Source organism: Punica granatum, chromosome 6, assembly GCF_007655135.1.
Source record: "Punica granatum isolate Tunisia-2019 chromosome 6, ASM765513v2, whole genome shotgun sequence".
In the NCBI taxonomy this organism is placed as follows: Eukaryota; Viridiplantae; Streptophyta; class Magnoliopsida; order Myrtales; family Lythraceae; genus Punica; species Punica granatum.
In genome coordinates this window covers 2,040,139-2,061,214 of record NC_045132.1, presented here as the reverse complement: position 1 = coordinate 2,061,214, position 21,076 = coordinate 2,040,139, and the positions used below count along the sequence as shown (strand labels likewise).

The 21,076-nt window shown below is 38.7% G+C and overlaps 2 protein-coding genes and 1 pseudogene across 2 annotated transcripts; all 3 read right to left on the bottom strand.

Moving 5' to 3' along the window:
• Positions 1 to 448: 448 nt before the first annotated feature.
• On the bottom strand, positions 449 to 2,698 carry LOC116210246 (sm-like protein LSM1B). Its single transcript, XM_031544099.1, has 5 exons — positions 2,073 to 2,698; positions 1,423 to 1,491; positions 1,194 to 1,309; positions 1,050 to 1,112; positions 449 to 882 (listed from the first exon to the last, which is right to left on the bottom strand). Exons 1-5 carry the CDS (start codon positions 2,149 to 2,151, stop codon positions 805 to 807), a joined length of 405 nt encoding a protein of 134 aa, XP_031399959.1. The 5' UTR covers positions 2,152 to 2,698; the 3' UTR covers positions 449 to 804.
• Positions 2,699 to 4,120: 1,422 nt separating this feature from the next.
• Positions 4,121 to 11,219, bottom strand: LOC116211009 (annotated as a pseudogene).
• LOC116211008 lies at positions 11,060 to 12,535 on the bottom strand. Its single transcript, XM_031545195.1, has 3 exons — positions 12,530 to 12,535; positions 12,360 to 12,432; positions 11,060 to 11,874 (listed from the first exon to the last, which is right to left on the bottom strand). The coding sequence occupies exons 1-3, from the start codon at positions 12,533 to 12,535 to the stop codon at positions 11,267 to 11,269; spliced, it is 687 nt and encodes a 228-aa protein (XP_031401055.1). The 3' UTR covers positions 11,060 to 11,266.
• Between the last annotated feature and the right edge of the window lie 8,541 nt (positions 12,536 to 21,076).

Genomic DNA, 21,076 nt, shown 5'->3' with positions numbered 1-21,076 from the left:
ACCGAAATCGAAATCGATTTTCATCAGTTCCTGATTTTAATACCCGAAACCTACCATATTTTCAATACGAGCTACCCGGACCCCACCTTAACTGTTAGGTTCCGACCGATTCCGAATATACTCGGTACCCGTGCACACCCCTAGTGTCTATAAGTACTAAAATGTTCTCTAAGATACTTCGATCGAATGCGCCTCAACCCATTTGAATGTGAAAGCTTTCATTCCAGGAGTACGCTTTAAATCAACGAGTAAGTGCTACTACAGATACAAATGGAAAGTAACGGGGCAAGTAACGACCGACTACATACAGCCTGATTTGAATCAAAATCAGACTTTGCAAGGAGAAGAGCTGCCCCAGTTTATCTTTCAAGTAAGATATTTGCAAGAGATCTCGAGCCCAAAAATTCGACTTTTAACACATAAAAGATCATAACACGAAGGCAGAAAACACGAAGAATATTCCACAAGGGCAGGCATTGGCTTCATCACTACCAGGTTAATCCCAATGGTTTTATAGCGCCAACAATGTTATCACCCAAAAGGGGTCTACAATTGGAATTGCAAAAGATTCACCACGGACTGAAGCTAGCAAGGCTCATGAAATTTCCAACTTGAGTAGATATGTGGGAAGCTACTCCTAAGAATTTGAAAGGAAGTCGGTTCTCAAGACAGAAATTTCATGGACCCACCTTACAACAACACAAAAAGAACGAGGGAACGAACCAATCCACCGGAATTAAAACTTGTGGACATGGCTTCAGATTTAAAGGGAGAAGAAATCCAATTTGACAATGTAAGATGAGATCAGTCCATATCCAAGAACTCCATCCTTTTCCGCATGGTACCCTTAAGGTCCGATGCTTCCCTTTCTGCTTTCTGTGCCTGAAAAAATAAGTGTCCCCGATCAATATATAGAATAAACAATCAGTAACAACCGCAAGTCCTGGTAACTAAACTGGAACAAACTAAGCAAATAGTCAACAGTATTTATACCCACACCATCCAGCATTATGAGATAAGATAAGGAGACCTCAAAATCTTTCACTTACCGCTCTAATTTCTGCAGCTGAAACACGGGTCATGTGCGAGGGAAGCTCATCTTTCTCCAAGTCCTAACACATAGAGAAAAACGTTTTCACAAGATATAGATTACGATGTCATAAATGGATCGTGTAAATGAAGACGCTCCGTACCAGCTCGCCAATCAGAACGACATTCTCGCCGCGAATCACATATAGACCCAAAGGAATGTCACAATATAGGTCTCCGACAATTACTCTCTCGCACGCACCCTCAAGAACGGCATTCGCTGCACAAAAGCATGAAAATGTCAAAAGGAGGAAAAAGGATGGAATGGAATAATTATTCTTGAAATTATACCACTTGAACAACAAAGGAGAAAGCAAGAGATAACATCCATACCAAATTGATCAAAAGAACGGAGTATCCCCAACAGCTTTCGACCATCTCTCAGCAATACAAGAAGTTTCTCTGTAGTATCAATAATACACTGTAAGAGCCCACATAAAGATTCCATACATACGAAGGATACAGCCCACTTATTAGTTTAGTTATACCCTACACAAGCTCTCTGCACTTCACAAAAATCACATTACGAATAGTAAATTTATCTGGGTAATGGATTCAAGCCTATCTGGGATATCAGCAAACAGAGGAACCAGAAGTAGAATACTTGCTCAATCCAACAGCAGAAAACTTTATCTTCGAAGAGAAATAAATACGCATGAAAGTTTAAACTTGTAAAAAAAGAAGCATAACAACAACTCAGACGGTATGAATTTTACTCATTTATTTATTGTTCATGAAAATTCATTAGTTACATATGGCCTTGTAAACCCACTGAAACTCTCTCTAAACGGTAGGCCTACATAATTGCCTTAACATTGTTATCACAGACATCCCGACTTCTCGACACAACATAAGCAACTAACACCTCCAGAAACATCAACACGTCGAACATGTCGGGCACAAATCATAATTAGTCTAGCTTACTACTATTGAATTGCCGAAATAAAAGCTATATAAGCAAAATCAGAAACGGGGAAGCTTACTGTCAAGATAGCTAGCAAGAGATGTGGAGAGGTAGACATCTTCAGGGCCCGCCCAAGACATCGATGATGATTTGCTCATTACTCTTTCGGTATCCCAAAAAACTCCACCGAAAAAATCTGCAAACACCAATGGCCAAATGGCATTTGGCAGCTCAAAGCTTCTCTCTTATCCCGATCCGCACCACCACTACTAATCCTCAAACAGCCGAAACCCCTAGTTATTGCGAACCTACCAAGATCTGAAGACCCAGAATTCTAATTCAGCCCTAAATCGGACGAATTTCCAATAAAAAGCGATGGAACCCGCCCGAATTACGAAACTTGAGAACGGATGATTCGGTGATTCTTCCCTCTCGATTGGTTGGCCTAGAAGGGGCTGGGAAAAAGGGGGCGCCGCTCAGCTCCAACCACACCGGAAAGATTCCGAGACGGGAAATTTGACAGAGAGATTCCGATCTTCAGCACCGGGGAGGGGAGACAACCTCAGAGGGGTGAGAAGAACGGAGATTTCTTGGTCCTTCTAGGGTTTGGAGTTCTCCATGGGGAAGACGACTGAGGTCAGTGGGAGAACTCCATTTGCGATTTTTTTTTCTTTTTTAATTTTTAATTTTTTTTTGGGCGTTGAAGACGGATTGATTGCATAATTAAGGCGGGGGGGTGTTGAGGCGGTTTAGGATTCGACGCGGTCGACTACAGTGCAACTGTCCACGTGGAACTGTCCAGCGCAGAGGTTCTCGTGGAAGCGGTTGACTTTAGGAAGGGCAAAATGGTCCTTTTAAGGATCTGTATGCCGCGGTCGGGGTCATTAGATCAACTTTCTGTGGTGAAAATAATGTTATGAAAGTCTTTTTGAGGATCATCATAAAGTTGATTGGACAGCAGATTCATTAAAGGGAGAGGAATGAATATTTAGAGGGAATCCCCTCCCAAAATCATCATCTCCTAATCAATGGATGTCATGTGTCTTCATTTTTATTTCGAGTTTAAACTCCGATCAAGCGAATGATAATTTACGGCTTGATTTGATTTTTGACTTGTGTATCATTCGAAGATTTGCGCGCGCGCGCGTGATGGAAAACATATGCGGAACGACCTGTGATAGAACGGTTTTATAAGCACCTACCTTGCAGGATATTTTCATGCCAATCTCAAGCTCTGACTTTGATCGGGGTTGTCAACCATCTCAGATGGTCCGGTTGGGCCTGTCGGCCTAACATAATGCTTGTTCAGTCAGGCACGAGCTTGGACCGTCGAGCTCTAGTACCCACTTCAGCATACCATCAAGGAGATGGTACATAAGACCAAATCAATCAAGTAGCGCTACTTGTCCGGTAGAAAAATGTGCATCAGAACATAACATTCAGGGAGATACAGGAATGGGGGGCAGAAGCTAGCAACATCAACACGCCTGTAGGTAGAGATCGCACCCGAACTGCACAAGGCCTCAATCTGTAAAACTGTTCCTTACGGAGATATATTGAAACTGGGCAATATGATTCATATGTCTATGTCGATGTTACTAGCGAATGTTGTACGTACATATCACATCCAATCTAGCATGATAAAATAGGATAGATTGCCAGCTTATGTCTATCATGCATTGTGCTGCATCGACCGCCACAACCATGGAGAAAAACGGAAACGCAGTTAAGTTTGTAGGGTAATTTGTAATTTTATTCCTGTTTGCACCACCAAACTTAAGAAGCCTAAATTTAACAACCACTCGAACTCTCTTGTAATTGAAAAAAAAAATGAAATCGGAGGTGTCGGGATACTCTTGTTAAAAGTTCTTTTGTCCTTTTACCTGTGATGAATAGGGGAACTTCAGATCTCTAGAACAATATCTGCACAAATAGATCAAAGAAAACAGACCACTGTGAGGATCTTGCAATTCATCTTCAGGCAAAATTTTTCGGATGCTATATCTGCTCAGATGTGATTGGATAGGATTTATGAGGATGATGGGGACAGGACTAGGAGTGAAGTAATTAGAGACAGACTTAGGATTTCGATAGGCATGGAGGCTCTTGCAAATAAGAGTGGTAAATTGTCCGAATTAGAGGAGCGTATATCAGTAATTTTCGTAAGAGTATAAATTAATTTAAAAGGCACAACTCTCCCCTCTGCAATCCATACTGAGTAATTCCTACAGTCCAGATGAGTGCTGCGGGGATCAGTATGATTTTTCTATTGTTAGCCACCGCTCGGACGGCGAGCCATCAGAGTGGGACTGCAAGTTTCCGTACTATATGGAGAGAGTTCACAGCATTCCCCCCTCAAGAGCTCCTAGGACTTTCTCTCTATGCCTCGGTATATATATGGAAACATATCTTCTTGGATCTCTTTTTATAAGTCGGGCCTCTTTGAAGCCGGGTGGCCTGGTGATGCCGACCCAAGCCTCATTGAGGCTAAGTGACTTCCATAAAGGCCAAATCTCTCGCCTAACAAGGTTGGACATGAGCTGATTTAGGTGACAGCAAGAAGGGCCTCTTCGGTATGATACGCTGTTGTCTGCCCAAATCCACCTATATTCTGTCCTACTGCTCGCATCAAGCTGAAATCGATCTGATCCTACTATATCCTTGCTTTTTCCGATGCCAAAATGAGCTAGTGTTACTTACAATCGGAATCTGTCTTGACCCATTTGCCCTTATCATCGGTTCTTTCCCGGTCATAAATATCATTTATATCATCACCGTTGTCATTTTCCTTCCTCGCTTTTAGCTTGGGTTTGTCCTCCAAATATCTTTTGATGGAAGAAGGTTGGGATGACCTCTGCGGGTATATTTTCTTCTGAAGCAGTATCCTCAGGAGCTGCAGCAAAGATGGAGGGTTCAATGCAATACAAGGAGAGGAACAAGTCATTCAGGTAGAATTTAAAGCAAACCTTCTCCATTCTCGATTCTTGAAGTATATCTCTTAAGCTCGTAGCTGGTGCAAACCCACTCCTGAATATGAACTTTTTCTTGAGCAGGAAAGATATCGATTTCCTCCTGATCGCCTGCTTCTTTTTTTGGTCGGCACAGATTTCCTTGCATTTCCCAATTATAACGCTGATGGACTTCTCGATATCAAGATCATCACTGTCCCCGGTTCCCGCCTCCCAGCAGTGGGACCAGGAATTGCTGGTTCTCCGGTCAACCTCCAGGCTCGAGGGGCAACTAAGGAACCTGTCCACTGGCAGATCTGCGATCTCGTTTTGAGTCTTGGAGGTTCCTGCCTTCCGGGACAAGAGCTTGGTAAGTTCCTTCTGCAGCTTGCCAACTTCCTCGCAGGTGTAAAATCCGGCGGATCACCAAACGAAGATGGATTTTCCGGAACATCTGTTTGGCTAGAACCCTGATTCTTCTCTCCCAGGTCGGCATTCCGGAGATTGCCAATCGCCAGTAACCCTGATGGTCAATCAGTGGACTCCCGTGGTGGCTCTTTCTTGGCACCAACAATATCTTCACAGGAAGACAACGAGAATTTCAATCATATCAATCACTGGAAAAAGCAAAATAAAGATCGATCTTCTAAATCATATATTCTTCTTCTCACTATTTATTTTCTAGTGACAAGTAATCCCGAGGATGCTCTCTAAAATGAGAACCGAATCAACAGTTGATCATTTACAGGGTAAGAAAATAAGAATGGCGCCCAAATTTCAAGAGCAGCACCACCACGTCGTCGCTAGGACGTGGTGTAACCAGCCAATAGAAGGGTGTGTCCATGTCACGTGGATAATGGACTGTCTTAAGTGATCCTACCAAGTTCATATTCATAAGTGCCGTGGTGCTCACACAATATGGCTCTCTTTGCTCTTGGTCGGTACCATGCCTCCGCAATGACCTGGTGTCACTGCTATAGAAGACTTTCTCGTGAATGATCATTGAGAAAATACCCCTATTATTTAATCTCATGTTCTGTCAATAGAACTCAACAGCAGCAACAGCTTTTTTCTACTGAAAGATTGGAAGGCAAAACGATACCGGTCTTGTTGCCTCCCGGCCTTGCATTTAGCTTACTGTGCATCCAACCGAAGAACTGCAAATTTATTAAGATCGATGACTGAATATTTTTAGGTAAAGAAGAACGAAAGCAAACACGTATGTTACGAGTTTTTACGAACAGACACAAAAGGATAGTGCTCATACCTTCATGATCTTCAAACACAGAGAATTGGAATTGGAAATGTGGGAGGTGTGGAGGCAAATGTGTGGAAGGGAGAGTGAATCTCAAAAGCCAATGAAAGGTGAGCTGAGCCTTTTTTTTTTTTGTGGACTATAAATAAATATGAAATTTATCAAAAGGATAAAAGTTGTGTGTTTTGATGAATTTCATGGGCAAAGACTTTTTCGTATTGGTTCAAGTACCTAAACACACTTTCTATTCCTCCTTTCATTATCTTTATGTGCTCACATATATATGGGTGTATCAGTGAATGCAAATCCCATGTACCTGTCTTCCTTTTGATATTACAAAGCATAGTCAAGGCCAATTCGACTCCATGAACTCTCCATAAGCCCATTTGATCTCACTTACGAAGCACATGCACACATTATACTCAGCTTAATTAGCTAAGGGTGCGGAAGGTGTTGCACTAGTGACACATTATATTAGGCCTATGGGCTTCCCTATATAATCGAAAAATACGTAAAACTTCAGCAAGCTGTGTAATTTTAAGCTAAATTAACGTAGGGGATGACATCCCATATGATGAGACAACATATACATATTGACTATATACATAACATGGATGCTCACAAAGTATATAACATATCTCTAAGATCAAGCAGCTAGCTAGACAGCGTTTAAGACTGACAAAGAATTAAAGTACTTTTCTGCTAACGTTCTTCGACCAAACACTTGCTGACAAACTCGTGAGTCTCTGCCATTGTAATTAAGCTAGGTGCGCATAGTGTATGTAAAATTCCCACTTGACTCTATAAGCGACTGAGCCCATTTCCAATCCAATAGCTCGAGCTGATGGATTGTGAAACCCAATCTAAAATAAACTCATTCAATTACTCTTAACTTTTCCATTTGGAATTTCTAAATCTTAACACTTACCCTCACGTGACAATGTATAATTCAGCAAGTGCCACGTAGACTTAGACATCCGCCATCAACAACTGACCATGAGCCGGGTATATTCGCTTCAGTGTTCGGGCGAGGGGGGACAAATCAAACTAATTATCACGAGTTCTACCTCGAGCCTGACCAATATGAGGCGCATTTTTTACTGCCTTAAAAGTGGACCTGGCCACACTCGGACCAAATACAAAGAGACATTAGAACTGACATGGTGTGAGTCCACACGGGGTGCGCGGAAGCATAACCGCGCTGATATTACGTAAAATTTCCACTTGAGCCTATAAGCAATTGGGCTCATCTCCAACTCAAAAACTTGAATTGATGGATTGTGAAATCCAACCTCATATAAATAAATCCATTCTTAACTTTTCAACATAGAATTTTAAATCTTAGCAGTGCAGCTTGTAGCATACAGAGCTTAGCTATATACTGCTAGTTCACTACGATAGAAGTGTCTAATCAAACGTGTCGAATGTCACATAAGGAGATGCCTGAAAGCACCCACTATAGGCTATAGACGCCTTTGGCACGACGATGCTTTGGCAAGCGTGACTATTGGGGTTCAAATATTAGGTCAGACGACAGACAACCCGTTCTCCAGATAGCATCTTCCTAGGTCAGTCTAAGAAGAAAGGTAGCAAACACGAAGAGTATTCCACAACGGCGGGCATTGGCTTCATCTCTAATACTAATTGGTTAATCCAATGTTTTGTTATAGTGTTTATCGATTTAAAGCCGCAACATCCAGCGTTATGAGATAATTTGAGGAGACTTCAAAATCTTTCACTTACCCTTCTTATCTCTGCAGCTGAAACACGGATCGTATGCGAGGGAAGCTCATCTTTCTCCAAGTCCTAACACATAAGGGGAAAAATTTTAACGAGATTGGGATGTGATGATAAGGATCGGGTAAGTGAAAATGCTTCATACCAGCTCTCCAATCAGGATAACATTCTCGCCACGAATCGCATATGGAATAGACCTAAAGGAATGTCAGAGTACGGGTCACCGACAATTACTCTCTCGCGTGCGCCTTCAAGAACAGCATTCATTGAACAAAGAAGTCGTTTCTCTGTGGCATGAATAATAACACCCTAAGAGACCACGCAAAGATTTCAAGCATTCAAAACATACAATTCGCTTATTGATATTACCTTACTCGAGCTTCCTACACTTACGAAAATCACACTTGAATATATAGTAAATTTGTTTGCATAACAGATTCAAGCATATACGAGGATGATATCAACAAACAGAGGAACCAGATTCATTCACTAGTACTCTGCTCTGCTAGCTTAATCCCACAGCAGAAAGGATATTTCGAGAAACTAAGAACCAGGAAGAAACTGACTTATTGGGACCGCAATGAGAAACACTTCATGTTCAATGACAATAAATATTGCATGACGCAAACGACAACTCCGACGGTATAAATTTCATTTATTTATTTATTGATCATGGAAATTCTTCAGTAATACATGGCCTTGCAAACGAACTAAAACTATCTGTAAACACATATCACTTCTTAAGGTTGTGATCGGCATCCCAACCAACTTCCAGAGACTTAAAATAGGCAGCTTTCTTGCGTGTAGCTAGTCCAGCTTACTACGATTAAATTGCCAAAAGGAAAGCTATCTGGGCAAAATCAGAAATGGGGAAGGTTACTGTCAAGACAGCTAGCAAGAGAAGTGGAGAAGTAGATATCTTCAGGCCTGCCCAAGACATCGATGAATTTTGGTATCCAAAAAGACTCCACTGAAAAAAATTGCTAGAATGTGAAGAAGAAGATGATCCCTCGATTCAAAGATCAAGAAACAGAGCAAAGCAGAGAGAGAGAAAATGACTTCGAAAGACTTTGGATGCCTTTCTTCTATTCATCCGTTACAAATTCGGCTCCGAGTTTAACTGTCAACGACCATACTGAAAGTTCTTACAGTTTCATCCCTCACTTTATATTGCACACAATTGACTCCATCAACTAATGCTCTTTTACAACACAGCCCTTATTGTCATGACAGATTCTAATTATTCAGCCCTAAACAGAATTCACCAGGAACAGGAGTTTCCAAGAAAAAGCGCTGAAACCCGCCAGAATTGCGAAACTTGAACACGGATGATTCTTCCCCATCGAGTCCCCACCAATGGTGGATCTCACCCCTAAGATCGTCCAGTCCCCACAAATGGACATCGTGTGTGTTGATTTTCATCTCTAGTCTAAACTCCGATAAAGGGAGTGACAATTGGGAATTAATGACTTATTAAATAGTTTGATTTTATGGCTCGTGTATCTTCAGAATTTGTACCTTCAGGAGATTTTACTTTTTCTTTTAATCATTTTAAATTCAGAATATATGTTGGGAATAAAAGGATGTTAGCAGCCTTATCTACGCAACCTAGTTCTTTGTAACGGTGTTATCGAAACTTCAACATAGGAAAACGTGGAATGTATCGTAAATATCGCGAATTCTCTAAAGTGGGTTGATCCAAAGCTCTACAATGAAGAATGGCAGCTCGAACACCAGCTCAATGACCTATGATACAATGGTTCTACAAGCACTTGCATTGCAGGGCCCTCTTATGCTATTGTCGTACTTGTTATCCATCTCAGATGGTCTGTCGGGGCCAGCCCATGTAACATAATGCTTAATGATCTTTTGGTCAGGCACGAATACAGACCAGTGACCTCTAATGTACTATCAAGGAGGAAGTACAAAGAACCAAATAAATCAAATACTTGTATGATAGAAAAATGTGCATCTAAGCATAACATGCAGTTTAGATACGGGAACAGGCAGAAGCAAGCAACATGCCCATAAGTGCGGATGGCACCTGAACAACACAAGGCCCCAATATGTAAAACTGCCCCGTAAAAAGATATATGGAAATTGTATGTGCAATGATTTCGATATTAATATTACTAAAGAATATCGTGAATACAGATCACATCCAATCTAGCATAAAATAGGATAGATTGCAGCTCATGTCTATCACGCGTTGTGCTGCATCGACAGCCAAAATCATGGGAAAAAACGGAAGACACCGTTAAGTTTATATGATAATTTGTACTTTATTTCCTCTTTGCACCACCATACATCAAACAATCACTCGATCTCTCCTGTAATCCAGGAAAAAAAATCTGCAAATTGAAGCTGTGCTGAGCTGATACTCTTGATAAAAAAAAAAAAAAGCTTGTCCTTTTACCTGTGATGTTCTACAGAGGAACTTCAGATCTCTAGAACAATATCTGCACATATAGATCAAATAAAGAGACCATTGTGAGGGTCTTGCAATTTTTATTTAGGCAAAAAATTCTTGATAATTTAACTCAGATGTTGTGCTCTTCAGATGCAACTGGATAGGATTTATGATGATAATGGGGATAGGAATAGGGGTGAAGTAACAGTAATTCGTAAAGTCCGGACAAGTGTAGTGGAGATCAGTATGAGTTTTCTATTGTTAGCCCCTCCTCGGAGGGCGAGCCATCAGAGTGGGACAGTCGGTTTCCATACTACACAGGGAGAGCTCACAACTTCTCCGTTAAGAGCTCCTAGCCCTTACTTATGCCTCAATTGGCTCATAGACATCATCTTGAGATTCTCCTTCAGTCGGGCCTCTTTGAAGTCCGATGAAATCGAGGGTCATCACCCAATTCCAAACCTCATCAAGGCCAAGCGGCTTCTAGCAAGGCCAAATCTCTCGCCTTGCAAGGTCGGATCACATAAGGCAATTTATGTGACAGCAAGAAGGGCAACTACAAAAACTAAAGGGGTTGCTATGATTCTTTTTTTTTTTTTTTTTTGTAGATATGCATGCAGTTGTCTGTCCTACTGCTCGCACCGAGTTCAAATTGATCTGATCCTACGTATACTAGCTTTCGCGATGCTAAATGAGATAGTGCTACTTACATTCAGAATCTGTCTTGACCCATTTGCCCTTATCCTCGGTTCTTTCCCGCCCATAATCATAATCTATATCATCACTGTCATCATCTTCCTTCCCTGCTTTTAGCTTGGGCTTGTCATCCAAGTATCTTTTAATGGAAGAAGCTCGGGATGAACCCTGTGGGTACATTTTCTTCTGAAGGAGTATCCTCAGGAGCTGCAGCAAAGATGGAGGGATCAATGCAATACAAGGAGAGTAACAAGTGTGATTCGGGTAAAGAATTTAACACAAACCTTCTCCATTCTCGATTCTTGAAGTGAATCTCTTAAGCTCGGAGCCGGTGCAAACCCACTCCTGCACATGAACATCTTCTCGAGCAGGAAGGATATCGATTTTTTCCCGATCGCCGGCTTCTTCTTCCGATCTGCACTGATCTCCCTGCACTTCCCAATTATAACGCTGATGGTCTTCTCGATATCATCACTGTCCCCAGTTCCCGGCTCCCCGGAGTGGGACTGGGAACAGCTGATTCTCCGTTCAACCTCCAGGCTCGATGGGCAATTAAGGAACCTGTCCAGTGGCAGATGCACGATCTCGTTGTGACTCTTAGAAGTTCCTGGCTTCCGGGACAAGAGCTTGGTGAGTTCCTTCTGCAGCTTGCCAACTTCTTCGGGTGTAAAATCCGGCAGATCATCAGATGAAGATGGATTTTCTGGAGCATCTGTTTGGCAAGAATCCTGATTCTTCTCGCCCAGGTTGGTGTTCCCGAGAGTACCAATCGCCAGTAACCCTGAAGGCCAATCACTGGACTCTTCTGGTGGCTCTTCCTTGACACCAACAACATCTTCACAGGAAGCAAAATAATATTTTAAGCATATCAATCACTGAAAAGGCAAAATCAAGATCAGTCATCGAAATCATATTCTGCTTCTCACTATTGACTATTAGTTTCCCAGTGACAAGCAATTCTGAGGATGCTCTTTAAAATGAGAACTGAGTCAACAGTTGATGATCCATGAGCAGCACCACATTGTCGCTAAGACCTGGTGTAACCACGACCAAAAGAAAGGTGCCATGTCACATGGATAGTGGACCGTCTAAGAGATCCTATCAATTTTAAATGCATAACTGCCATGGCGCTGACATAGCATGGCTCTCTTTGCTTTTGGCCGGTCCTACCATGCCTCAACAATGACATGGTGCCGCTGCAGAAGAATACTTTCTCGTGAATAATCGTTGAGGAAATACCCTATTATTCAATCTCAATTTCTGCCAACAGACTCATCAGCAACAACTTTTTCTACTGAAAGATTAGGAGGGATATCTTACGAGGAGCTGAAATGCTACCCGTGTTGTTGCCTCCCAGCCTTGCATTTAGCTTGCTTGGCATCCAACCGAAGAACTGCAAATTCATTAAGATCGATGACTGAATGATTTTACGTAAAGAAGAACGAAAGCATCGCATTACGAGTTTTTATGAAGACACACATTGTTCATACCTTCATGATATTTAAAAGCAGAGAAATGGGATTGGAAATGGGGGAGATGAAGGTGCGGGGCAAATGTGTGGAAGGGAGAGTGGATCTTAAAAGCCAATGAAAGATGAGCTAAGCTTTATTTTTATTTTTATTTTTTGGGATTATAATTAAATATGAAATTCATCAAAGGGATAAAAGGGTCTGTGATTTGATGAATTTCATGGGCAAAGACTTTTTTTGTATTGGGTTCAAGTACCTAAACACACTTCCTATTTCTCCTCTCATTTATATTATGCACTCCCATATATATGGGTATATCACCAGCGTGTGAATGTATCTCCACGTACCGGCTGTGTCCTCCTTTTGATATTATTACAAAGTATAGTCAAAGCCGGTTCTAGTCCATGAACTCCCCATAAGCCCGTTTGATCTCACCTATGAAGCACATGCATAAAACTATACTCGACATAATTAGATGAGGGTGTGAAAGGTCTTGCACCCGTGACACGTTACGTTACCATGTCGTACTCGCCATGTTCCTGTTCCCCTGTTTTCCTTGATCTAATACCCAAAACTTTAGCAAGCCTACAAATGACTCCGTGTAGCTGGTCCAAAAGTCTAGGCTAAATTAAATATAGGGATAAACCATATTAATTTTTTTTTTCCAATCACAAGGAGGAGACCTATAAATCTAAGTGCAATGAAATCTCATATATATATATATATATATATAAATGAAAGTAAGATACAAGGTAAACGGTCAGATGACCTCAGAACACTTCGTTTCTAAATAAAATATTCTCAATTTTTTGAGCTTTTTTTAATAAAAGTATTTTTTAAAAATATGAATATATAAATATAGATTTTGTGAGACCATCCATTATTTTCTCAATTTTTAAAATAAATAATTAAATATTGTGGAATAATTCAGTAACTTGATTGATGAGGATATGTGTACATATAGAGGACCAAGCCTAAGGATAATCACATGAAGAATCGGGAAGAATCCGAAGAAAGAAGAAATCCTCCAACAACTGCCTAATATACGTGAATAAGAATATACACGAAACTCTCATAATACATCAGAATATATTTTTTAGATTTTGTATGATATTAATAAGAGTATTATCCACATAAATAAACAATGCTTATTTAGTCCCTAAAGAATACCATTGCCACACGTGTTCTCTCAAAAAGTGTGCCTACCAATAAAGGTGAGTTGTTCATCTGTTACTGTTTCATTTGAAATTCTTTCTTGTATGCAATTAAATTTATACGATGTTGTGCTTTGAATTTCTTTTTTCTTTCATTCCTATGGATTTATGAAACTATTTTCAAGTAAGGAACAAGTAAGCGGCCGAAGATCTTAGAATTCGCTGCATTATTCTTTTCAAGTGGGTTCAAAAATGATACGTATTTTTTTTCGATTTCTAATTAGGGAATTGATTAGCGGAATTTATCTTCATCTTTACAATGTTGAAGAACTTTATAAAGATAACCTAACTCCCAAGAAGTATCATTGTTCTTAAATTTTTGATTTTTTTAACTCACATTATTTTTTTCAAATTGATTCTGGTGATTTAAATATCTTAAGATAATCTAATCTATATTTTTATATATATATATATATATATATTATATTATTGTGTCATCTCAGCTTCAAGGTTACCATCGAATTATCCAAGGTTTGTTGTTTCTTTTAAAGGTTTGGCCAGATAAGCCTTTTGATGAAGGTTTTTTTTTTTTGGTAATCTTCAGTATGATATCATACATTTATGGGACTATATAGTACCATATTTTGCTATCGGTATTAAACTCTTAAGTTTTTCTATCTGTGTAACATTGAAAGAAATTTTCTCGATCTTTTGAATATTTTTAACAACAAACATTCTTTTATTTTTAATTTATACATAAATATAGATTTGTGAGACAATTTGTTATTTTTTTCGATTTTTTAGCTTTATTTAGAAAAAGAATTTTAAAATTTTTTAAATCTTTAAAAGATATATATATATATATATATATATATAAATTTATTGAATGGATCATTTATTTCTCTGGTTTTGAGCTTCTCTAGAAAACGAACTTTTTATTTTTTAAAACATAAGTATTTATTGGACTGGTCTATTTTTCGTTTTTGCATTTATAACACATAATTTTATAATAAAAATAGAAGAAGAAATCGCGTTCTATCTCGTACCATGTATGGGCTCCACGACTAGTTATATATATATATATATATATATATATTGACTATTTATAACATAGATGAAATCTCTAAGACCAAGCAGCTAGCTAGCTAGACGGTGTTTTAAGACTGACATATAATTAAAGGACTTTTCTGCTAACGTTCTTCGATCAGGGCAAACACTTTCTGACAAACTCGTGAGTTTCTGCCGTTGTAAGCTAAGGTGTGATGCGGCTTGTAGCGTATAGAGCTTAGCTAATTTAAAGCATGAAATTATTCATTCTCTCTTGCTGTTCATCTCTCGTTTAAGTTGAGATAAATTATTTCTTTCCTAAAAATATAACTAAAATAAATAAATATACACATGCATATATATATATATATATACACACATTTACACACACACTACTAATGTTGGTACGGTTTCTCTCATTTATGGAGAATGGTGATGGTAGGTATTGGAGATAGTCTCACATGGAAAAGTTGAGAGGAAATCCATAGGTTTATAAGAGACAATGGTCCAGCAACTTATATGCTTAAGCTTTTGAGTTGTGGATGAGTCAGAGTCCGAAATAGACCAGTGGATTTTTCGTAACAAATGGTATCAAAGCTCAAGGTAACGATCTTGGGGAAGTGCACATGCTATGCGTGGAAACCCACACCACACTAAGGCCTGAGTGTGGAATTCGTGGCTAGTGAAGGGCCTAACAATTGGTATCCGAGTCCGGAAGTGAAAGCCCGGCTCGAAGTCCTCCACATAGTCGAGAAGGGAGAGAATTGTTGGGACGGTTTTTCTCCTTTATGGAGAATGGTGATGGTAGGCATTGGAGGTAGTCCCACGTGGAAAAGTTGAGAGGAAATCTATAAGTTTATAAAAGACAATGGTCCAGCAACTCATAAGCTTAAACTTTTGAATTGCGGATGGGTCCGAGTCCGAAGTAGGCCTGTGAATTTTACCTAACAACTAGTTCACTACAATAAAAGTGTCTAACGAAACGCGTTGAATATAATCTAAGGAGATGACTGAGAGCACCAGTGAAGGCTAAGACGCCTTTGGCGCGGCGATGCTTTTGCAAGCGTGACAATTGGGGTTGTAATATTAGGCTAGACGACACGTTTTTTCAGATAGCATCTCCGCAGATTAGTCTAAAGAGATGCGTGTGATGCATCTCCATAGATCGATCAAGTATAAGGCGACACAAGGTGTCATCTCATGAAGTCAAGCTCATGGCATGGTGTACATATCGTATCTGCAAAAGGAGCAAAAACTGGAAACATCATACCCTAAAACAATAAGGAAATAACTATTCAATAGTTAATCATATATATAGAGCTAGCTATCAACACTACACGAACTCTTTAAGTACTTGCTTAGTTATATATATATATATATATCTTGCTAGTTAAAAGTATACTGGTTACATCAGATGGGCAAATATTTATACCGGATACACAAAGACTATAATAAGCTGATGATCGATGCATGATAGAACCTTCTCGATTTGCAATTTCAAATTTCTCTCGGTAGTTATCGAATTTAAGGCCTTTTACTCTATTACACCGAGAGTATGTATCATCTATTTACATCCACAATACACATAAAAATGCACAAACATAGAGCCAGCTCTTGTGACAGTAGAAAGGGAATTGGGCAAACCAAAAGATCAACTCTAGCAAGTGAGATAATTCCTAATTTTCATGCGCATATATAAAAATCAATGTGAACGGCATCATTAAACGTTGTCGATCACGATAAGTTTCTGTCTTAATATTTTGGAGATATAAAATTTCGTGTGACTATAAGATTTTATTTCTTCGACTAGTTATATAGTTTATCTGTATAAATTTACAATAATTAATTATATATAAATACTGCTTAATATTTGATAATTAATTTAGCAATTATATATCAAATCATTCTCTATTTTATAAATAATTAAATTGATCTATGTAAGTTCCTTTAAGTTTCTAATGAGAAGTATCTTTAGTCGGACGAAGTCGAAATTTCCTAGGCAATAGATATTTCAAATGTATAATGTTGATATTTGGATTTTTAAACGCATCAATCCTAGTGTTAACAGTCACACTTCTGGTGATGTGACGAGCCAATAGTTTATAAATGCAGTGCGATATGAGTCATATGGAAAAACAATTTTGGAATAACAAATAAAGAAAATTTAATATCTCCCAAACAATGATCCTTTTTCGTAATTCTAAGCACAAGTCATTACACCAATAAAATCATCTAGACATCAATGGATTAGCTAAAATTGAGATAAATTAAAACTTTATTATAATTTTTAGAACCGAATATTACCCGAAAAGAGTTCCTCAACTTCCGCACTTTACCGCTTGAATTTATGTATATACGACACGCGAAACTAAACGCAAGATGGGCATGTGCTTTTCAATCATACATATCTATACATGTACATATACCTACATAAGCAAGCATGTTCCTAGCTAGCTAGGAATAATGCCGCATATGATTTGGCGCTCGGGACGAGGGGTTCGGGATGAATGGAAATCTCAACTTTTGAAACGTTTTGATAGCGATATAGGAGATTTACGTAAAAAAAAATAATAATTGAGAAAGTGTAAAGGAAAAAATCATTTGAAAATTTGTGAGAGTATAAGGACATCTGCCCCCTCAGCTCCCCCAAATCGATCCCTAGGGAGTATGTGCTAACCCTAGGGCGGGCAAATAATAATGTTTGGCCACAATGGAATAAGGAGCTAGGTCCCCTCCCCCATATATATTCTTAATTTTCTTTTTGAGTCAATTTGCCATATGGTGAGAGGGAATATTGGGTTTGGAGGATAAACATTATTATCTGTTATGGGAGAAACAAACAGAACCTAAATTATGCGGTTGTCCCTCATTAAGGCGACCGCCCATTTTTCTTGTACCTGCTCTCTTTCTCTCCCAGCCTTTGATCTCTTATATATATATATATATATATATATATATATATATATATATAGTAGAATTGCCTACAAAAGCAATCAATGATGATATTAAATACTATATAAGTTGTGACGAAAAATGCCACCAAAAAAAAATATAGTAAAACTGATTAAAACTATAATATTTATGTCAATAAACGAAAAAACTTAAAATGTCTCTCATAAAGAAGTCCGATCAAGAAAAACAAAATAAAAAAAGAACCTTATTATTTATTTTTGTGGAAAATAGAAAACTTACCATGTACAGTTTATTAGTAATATAGAATATAATTATGATAGTCATTATTAGGAACTTTCAAATTTATATATTTAATAAATATTTATTATGGGCCGTTGTTTACAATAATAAGAATTTGCTTAATTAGCTTTCAATTAACTTGGTTGTGAGTGCAAATTATTCACACCATGCAAATGAGATTACGTTATTTAATCAACTATGAATGCATTAAATTATGGAAAATGAAGGAACTTGGCATTAATTTGTTGTTGATTTTCAAAAAATAAAGATTTTTTTACAAAAACATTATTGGTTTCTTAAAAAAGAAAATTGAACAGAAGAAGAGTATTGCCAACGACTTCATTGTGAAGAACTACTTGCGAGAGTTACATAAGCGACGCCATATGAAGGAGAAGAAAAGGAAAGAAAATTAAATTTGAGGAAAAAGATATTTTTATTCCTATAAGTTTGACATTCAGTCAATTTTGGTGCTATAAGATTTAAAACTACCGAATCAGTCTTATAAGTTTACTCCGTAAGATAATTTCGGCCCTATAAGTTTTGAAAAAGACATTTTTGGTCATATAAATCGACTTTCAATTAAAATATGGCCCTATAAGTTTTGAAAAAGAAAAATATTTTTGGTCCTATAAGTCACGAAATGGATCAAATTTGCCTTACAAAGCAAACGTATGGACTAATTAGACACTTTTAAAACTTAGAGAATCAAAATTGACCGAAGGCTTAATTTATAGAATAAAAAATGTCTTTTTCCCATTAAATTTGTTATGAATATCATATTTCACTTCCCTATCTTTTTTTCTCGGTATACTCCGCTTCCCAATTGTTAAGATACGAATCATATGATTGAGTATGTTTTTGCTTTCATTTGTTATTGGAAGCGTTTTGTGAATTGAATTTACAAATCATCAGATGAAAAGATAAAATTGCAAACGTCCGCATAACAAGTGGACCAAAGTATGGCTAACTAAATCATATTCTACCTCAATATGTTCCTCAAAAAATTTGATTCGTGCTGATTCTTCCCCCAGCTAGTGAGGAGATCTTTGACGAAATTGTCACATATGAAATCGAGCACAATTTTGAAAAGAAATAGCCCACTTATTTGTCAAGCAGAGATGAGAGATATATTCAATATCATTAAATTGAATAGCTGACCTGGCTCCTTGTTTGAAAAATACCTCCACTTCAATTGGATCTCTTCAAAAAAGCAAACATGAGATAACAAATCCAATCTTAACTAAGTCTTCGAATAGATATTGCAAATTCAAGTTAATTATGTTTGGCCTCTTAATCTGCGGAAGACGATAAGAAATAAAACAATTTTTTTTTATAACCAATTATGCCTCTCTACCATTATTGTTTAGGAAAGTTTAAACCATTTATATTTGCTTTAGGCTTCAAAGCCTCCCTGCACGTGCGATAGGGCTGTCTGATCAGCGAAGGGTTTCATCCGCTTCCTCTGTATTTTACTCATCTCTACAAAAGTTTTAGGCAACGATTTTGCTCATAGGACAGAAAAAGAGAAAAAATTGTGTCTCTTGGTCGCTTTTAAGCTCATCGCTGGCAAGTTCCATCGCCTCTTCTCCGTAGATTTCGCCCTTGTCATCACCGAGGCCCTTCGATTTACCTTTTCCTGGGGGGCAAGCTGAAGGTTATTTGAAAAAGATTTGAACTGAGACTATTTTAAAAAGAAAAAAAAAATTACACGAATGAATCCGTATTGGTTATAATCCGTTAATATTAAATCGAAGGAAGTCTACGGAGAGGGAAGGAAAACTTTCGTACTCTGATATCGATCTCAGGCCAACACTCGCAATCGAGTAAATCATCATTTTCGTCCCTGATATTTTAATCAGCCATCAATTTTGTTCCTGAAGTTGAAAAGCCATCAATCGTGTCTCTATAATTTGAAAAACCCATCAATCTAGTCCTACCATAGGGACTCGTTTGATCGAGTTTTTCAAATTGTAGAGAGATTTGATTGATGACTTTTCAACTTCAAGGATAAACTAAGACAAAATGGACAAAATGGTCCCTGAAATATGCAACTCGGGACAAGTTCATCCCGGAAATTTAATCAGTGGACAAATTCGTCCGGACGTTGCAAACTTTTGGACGAATTGGTCCTTTCGTTCGAAAAAATGCAGGTCCCTGACGGAACCTTAGACGCCGTGATGAACTCCGTTTGCCCCCCTACAAAGCGAAGAATTTCGTCTTCAAATCTGGATTGTTCTGCAACTCTAGCAAGATCTGGTCAGCTGCCGTTCTCTGGAAGATCAACACAAGCAGCAGATAAAGCATTCAACTGACTCGACAGTGCAGGGGAGGGGGGTTGGGGGTTGGGGGTTGACAGCAACTCACGGCAAATTCGACCGTGAAAGAGTAATCCGTCAGGGACCTCACCTGTTTTCGGACGGAAGGACCAAATCGTCCAAACTTTTGCAACGTCCGGACCAATTCGTCCAAACTTTTGCAACGTCCGGACGAATTTGTCCACTGATTAAATTTCCGGGATGAACTTGTCCCGAGTTGCATATTTCAGGGACCATTTTGTCCATTTTGTCGATAAACTAATGGCTGACCAGAACAGCAGGAAAAATTGACAGTCTACTCTTCGGGTCGGATTTGACTTTCTAACCCACCTCAGTCCCCTCCCATTTCCAACACACTCCTATGTCCCCAATCCTCATCGGTTTAATTAATCTCCACCAAAGTCGATTTCAATTGGTTGACAAATGAATTGTGTTTTCGATAAGAACACAAGATGGCTTCGCTCCTATATTCCTATTTGCCAAGTTAATTACCGTTTGAGCGTTAATTTACCTTTGTCATGAAGCATTTTCAATAAGTTATATATTTCTCTGTAATACATAAATTCCATTGCACACTCTTCCTCTATATAAATTATGTCCATAGCTAGATAATAAGTATAATTTATCAATTGCATCACGCATCCTAATCATTGTTATCAGAACCGGACCGGACCGGCCGGTTCGACCGGTCGGATCGGGAACCGGCACCAAGTCCGGTCCGGTTTGCCTAAAAACCGAAATGGCAGCTTTGAATCGCCGGACCCATTGAACCGGCCGGTTTTAAGCAAAATTTCATTAAACCGGCCGGTTCTATGGGTTTTTATGGGTTTCCTATTTAATGTAAAAATTGGTTGGTTGTG